Raw genomic sequence first — 13,460 nt, 5'->3', positions numbered from 1 at the left:
CAGTGAATTATTAATGGAATATCGTAAATTAAATTCGGGAGAACAGACCACAAATGTGCCATATATGTTGTCCTTTTTCATTCTTTTACAGCGGATTGCAAAGAAAAAAAAATAAAAATCATCATGAGGAAAAGGAATATCTCTTGTCAAAGATATTCTTGTTATAATGTCACGTTAAAATACCAAGTATAACATTATTTTCATGATGTCTGAAAATAAATTAAGGAAAATTGACAGTTCATCCAGTCAAACTGACGATCAGCTTTTTTTGTAGTGATGATTCGTTTCAGTCTTTTTGAATGGAAGTTCCCCAAATCGGAAATGCCGGCCATAATTCAAAATGTGTTAAGGTCGTTAGGAATAATGTGGATACATGATTAAATTTTATGCATTTTTTTTCCCCATGCAATGATTGTTCATACACTGCAGATATGAGCACTGTATCTAAAAATATTAGTATTTAAGTATCTAAAAATACTTTCGTAAAGAGGACTTGAGGACCACAACTAATATTATTTTTAGGGCTGTGCAAAAATTAATTGCAAATAATCACATCCAAAATAAAAGTCTGTGTTTACATAATATATTTGTGTGTGCTGTATATAATTATTTTGTATATATAAATACACACACATGCATGTATATATTTAAGAAAATGTGTTATTCATATATAAAATATTTATATAATATAGATTATGTTTATATATATATATATATATATATATATATATATATATATATATATATATATACAGAATTTAAGCGCAAATAATTCTTAAATATATACATGCATGCATAGGTATTTATATATACAAAATAATTATATACAGCACACACAAATATATTATGTAAACCCAGACTTTTATTTTGGATGCGATTAATCACAATTAATTTTTGCACAGCCCTAATTATTTTAGATATTACCATGTGTTGATTTTATCTTGTGTAGATGACAGATTCTCTTGTTTTAAGTGAAATAAAGTTGTAATACCTTGTGCACTGCAGTGCTGCTTTTCAACTATATTTGTTGTGCAATAACCAAACACAATTTTAATTATTTTTAAATCTTTATTCTAGCCTCTAGCTACAGCGGAGTCCGTGAATAAAGATTAGCATATTGTTTTGTTTTTTTAAAGACTGAATTTATTGCAGTAGTCTAATGGACACTTTTATGGCACTTTAAGGATGTTTTCTTGTCCTTAAAATTTTATGAACTCTTGTTAAATGCAAAAGATACAGATTCCACAGGAAAAAATAACATCATGCAGATGCGATTTGGACACGGCCTCAAGTAAAAATGACTTTTAATATTCGAATGAGATATTCCTTTAAATCCATAGAAAGTCGGTCCGTGCTCTGTGACGAGGGTGTCCCACTAAGGTCCTTAATCTGTTCCCGTCGGCGAGAGTATTTCCTCTCCTTTATCATGCTCATTACTCACACAAGCTGTGATTAGGCTGAAGTTGATCTTTGTAAGCTCAGCATGCTGTTGTTGCTCACTCGCTCTGGCTTTAAACAAAATGCAGCAACCAACCTGTAAATAATGCATGCGCTGTTCCGACACGTGTCGCAGTTGGCCGTGTCCTGTCCGGTCCGATAGGAGAGCCTGTGAGGAGATAAAGAGAGAGGACGAGTCATTACACAGGCTGTTTGGCCGCTCCGCCTACCCGTTCACCGCTCCCTCGTTCACTCTGTCGTTCCTCATTATCAGCTCACGGTCAATACACGGCACGCGGTGGGAAAGAGATGTTAGCATTCTTCACACCCCGCGTTCTGCAGAGGACACTCAGGACGCCGACTGTGTTTGTGAGTGTAATCAGGAATGAGAGAACAAAACGGCCTTGAAATTTTTGCAGAAATGTCAACGCACAACATTGTGCTGCTTTTGATGCTGTGTGATAACAGGTGTGATAAATGTGCTGATACGTATGGTGTATAGCTCTGTTCTAGACTACACTGGAAAAAAAAAATATGTTAAATTAACGGAGAAAAAAATGAGTTTTCCTGTTTAAAATACGGTAGCAACATTTTAGGTTTAACAGACTTTTACCATATATAATTTTACAGCAATAAACCGATTTTCATTATCTGATATAATGTTAATTTACTGACCTTTTAAAGTATTAATATCTGTTTTGTTCCATTGTAATACACTCACCCCCATGTCATCCAAGATGTCCACGTCTTTGTTTCTTCAGTCGAAAAGAAATTAAGGTTTTTGATGAAAACATTCCAGGATTTTTCTCCATATAATGGACTTCAATGGGAACCAAATTCAAATGCTCGCCTTGCTCTGTTTTGCGATGAGCGTTCGTGACTCTCCTGTTCAAACTGGTTCATAAAAATTAACATTTTTTTTTTTCGAGTGTCGGTGTCGTTTAAAGCTCTTTGAAGCTGCACTGAAACTGTCATTTGGACCTTGAACCATTTGGTTCCCATTGAAGTCCATTATATGGAGAAAATCCTGGAATGTTTTCATCAAAAACCTTGATTTCTTTTTGACTGAAGAAAGAAAGACGAGGACCTCTTGGATGACACGGGGGTGACTAAATTATGAGCAAAAGTTTTTTTTTTTTTTTTTTTTTTTTTTTTAAGTGAGCTTTTCCTTTAAATGATAAATCTAAGCTCATCATAATCAACTCTTTTACAAAAACGTTAATACTAATATACTAATATATAGAATCTGCACAGTGTCATTCACAAAAACATTAAACGATAAAAACGATAAACCTTAATTTAACAACATAAAATGTAACATAAAACCCTAATGTACATAACTAATTAGAAAAAAAAATAAGAAATTTCTTTTTTTTTTAAAAATACATTAAATGTGAAGTGTCTTGCAAGGGATTGTGGGAATGTCAGTTTACATTTTTTCACTGTAAATTATACAATGACTTATTTTTTATGAAATTTAATGGTATTTTACAGTAAAATAATTATTTAATATATAAATACCATTATATATCACAGTTATTTATCGTATATAGTAAGGAAACTTTCTGTTAACCGATTATGTAGAGTTTGCGTTAGGCAGGAGTGTTTTGGTGTTATCAGACTCGTTCGCTGCAGTGCCGTCAAATAGACTCTATATAAAGGAGAGAGGCTCGGGAGCGCGCATATCCAACCCGGAGACTTCACATAGAAACAGGAATACTGGCCTTCAGAGGTAATAGCAAAACCCGACAAGTGGATCATTGTAATGTGTGATTACAACCCCACACACACAGGCAATAAAAAGAGGATTCATTTCAGAAGAAAAATTACATATAGCCCCTTTAAAATATAACATGCTCTTATTTTATTTTATTTTCAGTAACACTGAGCTCACCACAAAGCTTGGCTGCCTACATAGACATATACACTAGACCTCACCTTGGGGTTCTAAGCATGCGTCAAAACCGCCGCCATCTTGGAACAGGGGTCTTGTCATAGGAAGTAGCTAGGTAACGCTGCTATCTCTGCCTTTACTTCGAATTCATTGATGGTGGCGGACTTTTGTGCAGCGTATGATGTTCACGGATGAAATCTGAACTAGGAAGAATGTTTTTTAAAAAAAAGTAGATATTTTTTTTTTCTTTCTGGAATCAATGATAAATACATGTCTGACCGTTGGAACAAACCAAAAAAAAAAAAAAACAAGAAAAATCGCATTCATGATGATTTATGGTGATTTTATTTCCGTTAGACCTGTGTCTACTACAGTACATTGACGCTGATGCATTAAAGTGGAGGGGCTCCCCTGTTTCAAGATGGCGGCTCTATTGACGCATTCGTTCCAATGAACTGCCGTAGCCAAGGTGAGGTCTAGCGTATATGTCTATGGGCTGCCTATTAATATCCTTCACTTCAGGAGTGAGCTTAAAATCCGTCCACCCTTTTGACCTTTAACCCTGTACACAATTCACAGGAACATGATTTGACATTGCCCAACAGGAGTTATATCCACTGCACATGTAGTTTGTATGTTCACACGAGCCTCTAGAGGAACATGGAATATGATCTGACAGTAGAGTTCATGGCCGCTTTTAGCACTCGGGAATGACCACTGAGACTCTACCCTCGGCTTAAGTCCTTCACAGAATCCTCTGGGTCGGACCCGAGGGGATGATGATATCATTTGCTTGATGCGATCATCCTCACCTAAAACAGCCGGGCGGAAACGGAAAGTTCAGTACCTAAACCAGTGCCAGTTTCTCACTTTCATCAGTCGTTTTTTTTTTTTTTTTTAAGCTGTATAACTTTGTATGTAAATATTTGATTCAAAGCAAATTATAATCAGCCTAGAAGTGTGTAATGTTTGTTGAAGCGGAAAGCTGTGTTCCTGAATTACTTCATCGCTGTTTTGTACATCAGCAATCAGCGTCACGTCGGCACTCTTAACAGCATGAAAAACAAAACTGTTATCCAAATGCTGAATAAATTATACATAATACTAGAATGCATTTCATTATAGTCACTTCACTGTCACTCACTGGAGTTTTGCACACTTTCCTTACAGTTCAGCACTCACTCATTAACTGACCAGATGAATCTTCAACACCGCGCTAAAATAATTCATATCTTGCTCAAAGTTGTGCATGAGAGTTTTCAGTGTGAATTGAACGTTATTATGACTAGAAAACATGTCTTGCTATTGACTTTCTTGAAAGTTAGTTATTACTATTCAAAAGTATTGTAAAAATATCATTGTAATTTAAAAGAACAGTCTTCAGATCCATCAAATCCTTCATGATCACCCCTTCAAATATGCTGATTTGAGAAACATTTCTGATTATTATCAATGTTGAAAACGGTTGTGCTGCTTAATATTTTTGTGGAAACGTTTTGCAATTATTTGAAATGGCTTTTGGGACATTATCCACTTATCTACCACTTAAATGGTAGATACCTCAGTTTGTTTTCATGCCAAAAGTTCAAAAGATAGAATCCATTCAATTATTTTGGAAAAAAAGGTCTGAAAAGTTTGAAATATCAAGAAAAAAAAAATAAATTCACCATTTGTGACGTGGCAGCTAGCTATGACTTCTTAGAGTTTCAATTCATTTCAAAATCTGCCAAACTTCCCATACTACTTCTGAATAGGATGTCTACTTCAGAAATTGTATGAAAATTGTGAAAATAATGGTTCATATCACTCAAAACATGAATGGAAATGGAGACGCCATTATATGGGCAGTAATGGAGTCTGGTTGTGCCCTAGTGAAAAAGTTTGGTACTGCGCTCAAACAAAATCTTACTGAAAGCTCATTTTTTGAGATATCAACCTAAAATTTGAAACACAACTTGTTCAGATTTTTGGCTTTGATCTTTCTGCCGTTTTAGAGTAGCCCAGGTTTTGAAAATATATATTTTATGTAAAATATGAATAATTAATATTTTTACATTGTACATTTCCATAAACTCAAACTTCTATAACTTTTTTTCTGTTTCACTTTCTTAATTTATTTCACTTCTACAAAAATCTGCCAAATGTCTTCTTTAAAACAAGACCAATCATATGTCTATATTCCAAAGCATTCTTGAATTACAACCATTTAAGTTCGAAATGTGCATTTTCATGTCTATTCAAAAAAAGGGGGGGGGGGTGACAGTTAAGAGGTTATAAATGTCTTCACTCTCACTTTTGATCAGTTTAACCCTTGTATGGTGTTCGGGTCTGTTGGACCCGTTTTCATTTTTTATCAAAAGAAAAATTATACAATTAATTATTTTTTTCAAACTCGGACTCATTGGCCTTGGCTCATTTTATGTGAAGAATATATATATATCAGAACACATTTTCAATGAAAACACACTGTACTGCTTGTAATTGGGATGATGGAAACATCTGTTGAGTATTTTAACATAAAATTTTTGACTGTGTTGAATTAAAAACCCCAAAATGCAGCGGGTCCACCAGACCCACGAACACTAGCTGAATAACAAAAATATGAACACCACACAAGGGTTAATGCTTCCTTACTGAAGTATAAATATCCTTAAAATGAATCAATCAGAGCGGTATCATCTCATTCGCTTTCTAACATACTTGTTAAAATTAATATTGGTGATCTCTGTCTCTTGGGTTAATAATTCATTATAAAGTTTTGTGTAGTGAAGTTCATCAAACTTAAATGGATAAAAGGTTGTTTTTATGACTGGAGAATATAAAAAATCTTGTAAATATAAAACTTTGAAGCTGTATGTATGTGTAATGCTTGTCGTTTTAGAGGTATATTGGTGATCTTTTGTCTGGTAACTCAATTCCTTCCTCGCAGTGAACAGTAGTCAGTGTTTACATCTGATTCTTAGTCTCTTGCTTTGAATATGCCCTGTTTACCCCTTGAGCTGGAGTTGCTGAGCTGAATATTTCTAACATTAATAAATGTTAAAACAAATATTCTTTTGTCAACATGTTTTCACTGCCGGTGGCGGTAACATATCGTCTTTCTAAATCCATCTCTGTGAAATTTCAAGAAGCTGCACTTCCAGGTTCGCCATTAGTAATTACCGCCTGTCGCCCGAACAATTGCTTTGCTGGCAAGAAGGCGACCCATCGACCCCTCCATCTTGTCCCGTGATGAAGGGCCAATGTCAGGCTGACAGGGAGCCGACGGAGTGATCAATAGCTCTGATGTTGTCATAACTGTCTGTCTCTCGTTCTGTCAATCTGTTTCTTCACCTATACTCTCTCTCTCATTACTGGAACATTCTGGCCAGTGTTTTATTCTGATGTGTTTGAGTCAGAGTTTGTTCTGTGGTAAGTTCTGCAAGTTCAACCACTCTTTAACTCTTTTGTTTGTTTTTAATGCTTTTGTTATTTTTAACTTTAACCCAGAATATTCCTTGATTATTATTTTGTCTATTTTTTTTTACCATTTTATTATGATTTATTTAAAATATTATATATATTTTGTTGATGTATTTACCCCATATAATTTTTTTTTAAAGATTGTAATGCATTTAATTTGGTAATGCATTATTTTGTGTAATCCATTGAGTTCTATATTATTGAATATATATATATATATATATATATATATATATATATAATTCATATTAAACATGAATTGAATTTATAATAATTTGACTTTATTATTATCTGGCATAGTACTAGTTTTATTTAGCCGGCTGTTCACCTTCAGGGGTCAGTGATAAGAAATTAAATTATAGTCAAAAAGCAAAAATGGAACAAAAAATAAAAAATGCTTCTCCATATTGGTTATCAGACACTTTTGAAAAAAAAAAAAAAATGAAAATCAGTATTGAGTGATATGCAATTTGTTTTACTGGAGGTTAGGCTAGATTGCTTTCATGTCAGAGGTGAACAGGACTGGAGTTTGCATTGTATCCTGATCCTGACTCATTTTAGACCGCTTGATCGTTCAGAAAAGGAACCGTGACTTCAGATGGACTGTGTTGTGAAATGCACTGGTCCTCTATGACTCAGAGAGAGTCTGACTCTGTTTTTGGTCTGAGACTGCCTAGTTTTGGGCAGTAGCTCCTCTCCCACTCGGCCATTAACAGAGACCCCTGAGCTCTGCACCCGCTTCCTTAAAAGGTCAAACTGCGGGGCTCATCGTGAAAAGAGCGGGACACCGACGGCCATTTTGCCCCTAATGAGAGCATGTGAAGTGCTGTTTGGCGATGCGTGGGGTTTATCTGAGGCTAGTTTCCGTGCCTAATGGGGACAGTGATGTATAGCACTGCTGCTGAGAGCCTGGGGTTGGACAGGAGGGCAGAATAATGTTTGTCACAAGGCACTGGATGCCAGTGGTGATCAGACCGAACCCTCTGGAGCGAGGCAATGTGTTGGAATCTAAAAAGGAAGTCAATTATGTTGTATACACACACAGAAAGAGAAAGAGCGAGAGAAAGAAAGAAAGAGATCTTTGGGACAAGTTGAATTTTCCCACCAAGGACACTCCATTATTGGGCTCCATATTTGAGCAGATAGCATTGATTGCTATTTAAATAGATGCAGAGAGAAACCGTTACTGTCAGAAATAATTATTTAAAAAGATTTAGGTTACAAATTTGTTATAACTAATTTTCAGTATGGATGAGCTGCTTGCAGCGATTTTTTTTTAATTCAGAAAATAGCAATTATTCTTATACAGTATGCACCTCTCATTTCAGTTAGGTCTGGTTATGATGATGATATATAGACATGTCATCCAGATGAGATGTTGCATGCAACACTAGGTATTTTATGTATGGCTATCAGTGGGCAGATAAATACTCACTCAGTCAGTCACTCACTCAGTCACTCACTCACTCACTAACTCACTCATTCACTCACTCACTCAGTCAGTCAGTTTTTCAGTCACTCACTCACTCACTCACTCACTCATTCACTCAGTCAGTCAATTTTTCAGTCACTCACTCAGTCACTCACTCAGTCACTCACTCACTCACTTAGTCACTCACTCACTCAGTCAGTCAGTCAGTAATTCACTCACTCATTCGGTCAGTCAGTCAGTCACTCACTCACTCAGTCACTCACTCACTCACTCAGTCACTCACTCACTCACTCATTAACTCACTCACTCAGTCAGTCAGTTTTTCACTCACTCACTCACTCAGTCACTCACTCACTTAGTCACCCACTCAGTCAGTCAGTCAGTAATTCACTCACTCACTCGGTCAGTCAGTCAGTCACTCACTCAGTCACTCACTCACTCACTCAGTCACTCACTCACTCACTCACTCATTAACTCACTCACTCAGTCAGTCAGTTTTTCACTCACTCACTCACTCACTCACTCATTCACTCAGTCAGTCAATTTTTCAGTCACTCACTAAGTCACTCAGTCAGTCACTCACTCACTCATTCACTAAGTCAGTCATTCACTCACTCACTCAGCCAGTCACTCAGTCACTCACTCACTCACTCACTCAGTCAGTCAGTCAGTAAGTCACTCACTCACTCGGTCAGTCAGTCAGTCAGTCAGTCACTCACTCTCTCAGTCACTCACTCAGTCACTCACTCTCTCAGTCACTCACTCAGTCTCTCAGTCACTCACTCAGTCAGTCAGTAAGTCACTCAGTCACTCAGTCAGTCACTCACTCAGTCAGTCACTCACTCAGTCAGTCACTCACTCTCTCAGTCACTCACTCAGTCACTCACTCAGTCTCTCAGTCACTCACTCAGTCACTCACTCAGTCTCTCAGTCACTCACTTAGTCACTCACTTAGTCACTCACTCAGTCAGTCAGTCAGTAATTCACTCACTCACTCGGTCAGTCAGTCAGTCACTCACTCAGTCACTCACTCACTCACTCAGTCACTCACTCACTCACTCACTCACTCACTCACTCACTCATTAACTCACTCACTCAGTCAGTCAGTTTTTCACTCACTCACTCACTCACTCATTCACTCAGTCAGTCAATTTTTCAGTCACTCAGTCAGTAAGTCAGTCAGTCACTCACTCACTCATTCACTAAGTCAGTCACTCACTCACTCACTCAGCCAGTCACTCAGTCACTCACTCACTCACTCACTCACTCAGTCAGTCAGTCAGTAAGTCACTCACTCGGTCAGTCAGTCAGTCACTCACTCAGTCAGTCAGTCACTCACTCTCTCAGTCACTCACTCAGTCAGTCAGTCACTCTCTCAGTCACTCACTCAGTCTCTCAGTCACTCACTCAGTCAGTCAGTAAGTCACTCACTCACTCAGTCAGTCACTCACTCAGTCAGTCACTCACTCAGTCAGTCACTCACTCTCTCAGTCACTCACTCAGTCACTCACTCAGTCTCTCAGTCACTCACTCAGTCACTCACTCAGTCTCTCAGTCACTCACTCAGTCACTCACTTAGTCACTGCTCCTTTCTCTACCCAGATATAAAAGCTTTTGTTGGTTAATGAAGATGTGAGTAATGAACTCATGGCTCAATTGGACTCAGAAGTGATGAGGCTTTTTAGTTGTATGGACGTTGCCATCTTTGAAACTAATTCAGTCACTGCCGTCATGGTTACTGGTACGAGAATACGGGCTTCACTTCAGTTACACGTTCATTCAAACAGTATTCAAGACGCTACTGTAAGTTACTGTTTGAACAGGACATTTCGACCTCGATAAGCACTGACGCACATCCGAGTCCATTAGACTGAGTGAGGTTGGCGAGTGAAATGCTTGTACCACCTGAAATACTTGTACCACCTGACCGCAGCACCTGTACGGCTCCAAGTAGAACGTTGCATGTTGACATCTCAAAGTTACGGTGATTACGGCATGGTGTGAACATATTGTTCAATTTATTGCATGTTTTAAGGAAATGTTATTTTTGTTTGTTTCGATGATTCACTTATTATTTGTTTAGATCATTAAGTAATACACACCTCGCGTTTTACTCTACATTTGAACCGACACAGTTAAGCTACACAACCGCCAGCATTCCCTTTGATCCTGTAGCAACTTTTTGAGTCAAACACCTCTTTGCAAGTGTGTTTATGCAGCATGCTTTTTGAACACATTGAAAAGATAGTACTACATCACGCCAGCGGTAATGTAACAGATGTAATTATGAATACATTCACCTACGCCCTCCAGGCACGCTACGCCTGTCTTTTGTCATGAGAATGACATTTCTGAGTGTGTGGAATGAGACTAATGTTGCGTATCCACACAAGCATTAACTGTTTCTGCATTGAATGCAGGAAAATGCACTTTCTCAAACCTGAGCTGGGGAATTGAAAACTCTGCCCTGAAAATACATTAAAATATTACTTTAAGTGTAATATCTGCAAAAGTATTATCCATAAGAAACCTTGGAGGCATTTGCTGAGGTTATGTTAGATGATATCCTCTCTGAAACCTAGGCTGTTTATGTGAAGTGTACCATTAGACATTTTTATAAGTGCTCATACACTGAGGCTTTATAAATTCTCACGGAAATTATTAATGCATTGGATAATGCATATATATTTATATAATGCAAAATACGTTTTTTTGTTCAGGCTTTGGTCCATTGTCCCATGATTCTCAGTTTGTGAGCGGATCTCAGACATCCTCATGATGATGTCATCCTCTGGATCAGTTGTTTTATAAAATCCTCTTTCTGTGACCTTAATTGTGCTTCAACTATATAAAGTAGACATGAAATCTTGCGGGTAATTAATCCCCTTTATAATCACTATCCTGGCAGGGTTCCAGTCCTCACATCCCAAAGCATCTTTAGGGAAATATATGTGTGGATATGCGGGAGATTGATTCTTCCTTCTTGTGCAAACTATAGTTTGGCTCACTTAACCCAACCAGTCTCAAACATTGGATTTAGTCTTGTAATAGCATAGTGTTTCTCTAAATTGCATGCAAACTCGCCTCATAAGGGGCTCCCTTAATGCGTAAATGCTGAAATAATCAGTATGTTATGCCTAGTTGGGTGGGAAAAAGATAAATGTGGTGTTGGGATATTTTAAAGTGGTAGTTTAGGGAGATTTGCATGATGCCATGCTGTGGGAATGAGATTTGTCATTGATTGGCTCTGAATGTAAATATTCAGTTGTTATGCATGTAAATAATCCTGGGAAACAAAATTTCCCCTTTTGTCCAAATATACTGTGAAATGATCTGCCCTGAAACGGAGCACATTCAGTTGTTATATTAAATAGGTACTCTTGAAAGTAAAAGGTGCTTTGCATCATTAGTGCTATACAGTATTTAGAGGGCCTCCAGCAAATTTCCCAGTCCAAGATGATAAAAGTCAATATGAAAAAGAGTGCAGCTCTTAACCACCCAAAGATGCTCGTATCCATCCTAATTAGACCTACTATAGCAGTCAGTCTGAGAAGCAAACAATACTTGGGACTGATGTAAAGTGTGGAAATAGTTTCTTGTATCCCATGCATAAATGTATTGAAACAGGCAAAGTGATCCATCTTTCTGAACAATATGCATTGCAGCTTGTTAGCACTTCCAACACACTGTATTTTGCATGAGTTGTGGATGTTTGGGTAAATGCGTGTGGACTTGCTAACCAACCAAAGATGAACTTATCCATTCCAATTAGACTTACTGTAGCAATCAGTTTGAGAACCAAACAATGCAATTGACGCAATGTTATTGTGTGTGTTTCTTGTTCTGAACAATGTGCATTATAGCTTGTTGGTGCCGCGTGTATGGAAATCCATTCCTGCTTGGTGCAATTCTGCGGTTACTAGTTGCATGCTGGTTAATGTACAGCGTCTTACCCTTCTCTATGAGCTTCTCCTTTTTCCAGCTCCTGAATGACACCCAGCAGCACTTTAATGGTTTCCTGACTGGAGCTGATCATGTTTTCCATGGCTTGGAGCTGCGCTTTAACATCCCCATCCTGATTGACAGGCACTATCTGCTTGCACGCCTCATTATCCGTCCGTAGAGTTCCCGCTCCCGGAGGTGCCGGCATGGGAACGGCCGTGGAGGAGACCGAAGTCACGGGCGCCGCCTCCTCCATGGCCCGCAGCGGTCGAGCGGACAGCGTACCCACGTGGCACTGGACCTGCGTGGTGCAACTGGCCCTCGGGAGCGTCTGAGACTGCAGGCCGTTGAGCTGCAGTGCCGCCTTGCGTTTGCTGCGCTCGGTTGGACTCTCCAAGCACTCGACCTGCGTGAGGGAGTTCCACGCGATGGGTCCCGTCACTTTGGAGGAGGAATCCTGGAGAATATTCCCAGCGCTCTCCCCAGAGTTCAGCAACCGCAGCTTGCCTGAGCGCTCAAGAGTTTCGGAGTCTCTCCGGAAGCCCTTACTGTGTTTACTTCTGACGCTACACATCTGATAGTCCGAGTGGTCCGCTCCCGCTGCGGTCCCATCAGTCGGACAGGGAAGAACCAGAGCGTCCGAGCACGGCCCGTCCGTTCTCTCCAGACACTCGCTGGCTTGCGGATGTTGCTCTATGGTCGCGACGCACTTGCTGGTGTGCATTAACGCTTTGGTTTTCCTCAGATTATGAGAGGGAGCACACTCGCTGCTCGCCACGGTAGCTTTCGCCCTCTTCACGTCAATGACAAACCCATCGTCCTGGTCCTTACAGCTCTCCACCGCAGCGGCGTGCTTGACCGTGTGTCCTTTCTTCCGCTCAAATGGAAAAGTCTGGTAACGCTTCCTAAGGTCCGGAGAGGTTTGCACTCCAGTGCTTTTGGTGACGTTGGGAATCGATCGGCGCGCTGGGACGGTCATGTACTTGCGGTATGCCACCTTGTAGAGAGGCTTCCCTCCTCGGGCCGCAGCGGCTTGTTCGTTCTGGGCCTCGCAGATGTCCTTGAAGCGCACCTGAAGGGCCTTGTTGCGCTTGCGCACATGTCGGCTGTCGTCTGACGGTCCTTTGACCTCCAGGGCCATGGAGGCCGCGGTTGCCTCCGAGTCCGACTCAGAGTTGGTGAGCATGCATTTGCCAGCGTCCTTGCTCACCATGGTTCCTGCAAACACACACGGTAGAGATGTTATTAGTTGCTTTCAGCCGCTGTATCTTGCATGAAATTGTGTTTGTAGAT

At 39.3% G+C, this 13,460-nt stretch overlaps 2 protein-coding genes across 3 annotated transcripts in view; one reads left to right on the top strand and one right to left on the bottom strand.

Moving 5' to 3' along the window:
- The window catches only part of dock1 (dedicator of cytokinesis 1), a 269,281-nt gene that overhangs the window by 126,462 nt on the left and 129,359 nt on the right, over nt 1-13,460 (top strand). The gene's annotated exons all lie outside the window — the stretch shown is intronic.
- Nucleotides 1-13,460, bottom strand: part of insyn2a (inhibitory synaptic factor 2A) — a 60,910-nt gene that overhangs the window by 25,760 nt on the left and 21,690 nt on the right. The window contains exons 2-3 of the mRNA XM_039651472.2: nt 12,179-13,385; nt 1,535-1,606 (exon numbers count right to left, since the gene is read on the bottom strand). Of these exons, the coding sequence (XP_039507406.2) occupies nt 1,535-1,606; nt 12,179-13,380 (1,274 nt within the window). The 5' untranslated portion in view covers nt 13,381-13,385. The remainder of the gene's footprint in view (nt 1-1,534; nt 1,607-12,178; nt 13,386-13,460) is intronic.

The sequence above is a fragment of the Pimephales promelas genome, chromosome 17 (genome assembly GCF_988280905.1).
Source record: "Pimephales promelas chromosome 17, fPimPro1.hap1.1, whole genome shotgun sequence".
Classification (NCBI taxonomy): domain Eukaryota; kingdom Metazoa; phylum Chordata; class Actinopteri; order Cypriniformes; family Leuciscidae; genus Pimephales; species Pimephales promelas.
This window is presented reverse-complemented; position numbering and strand designations above follow the sequence as displayed.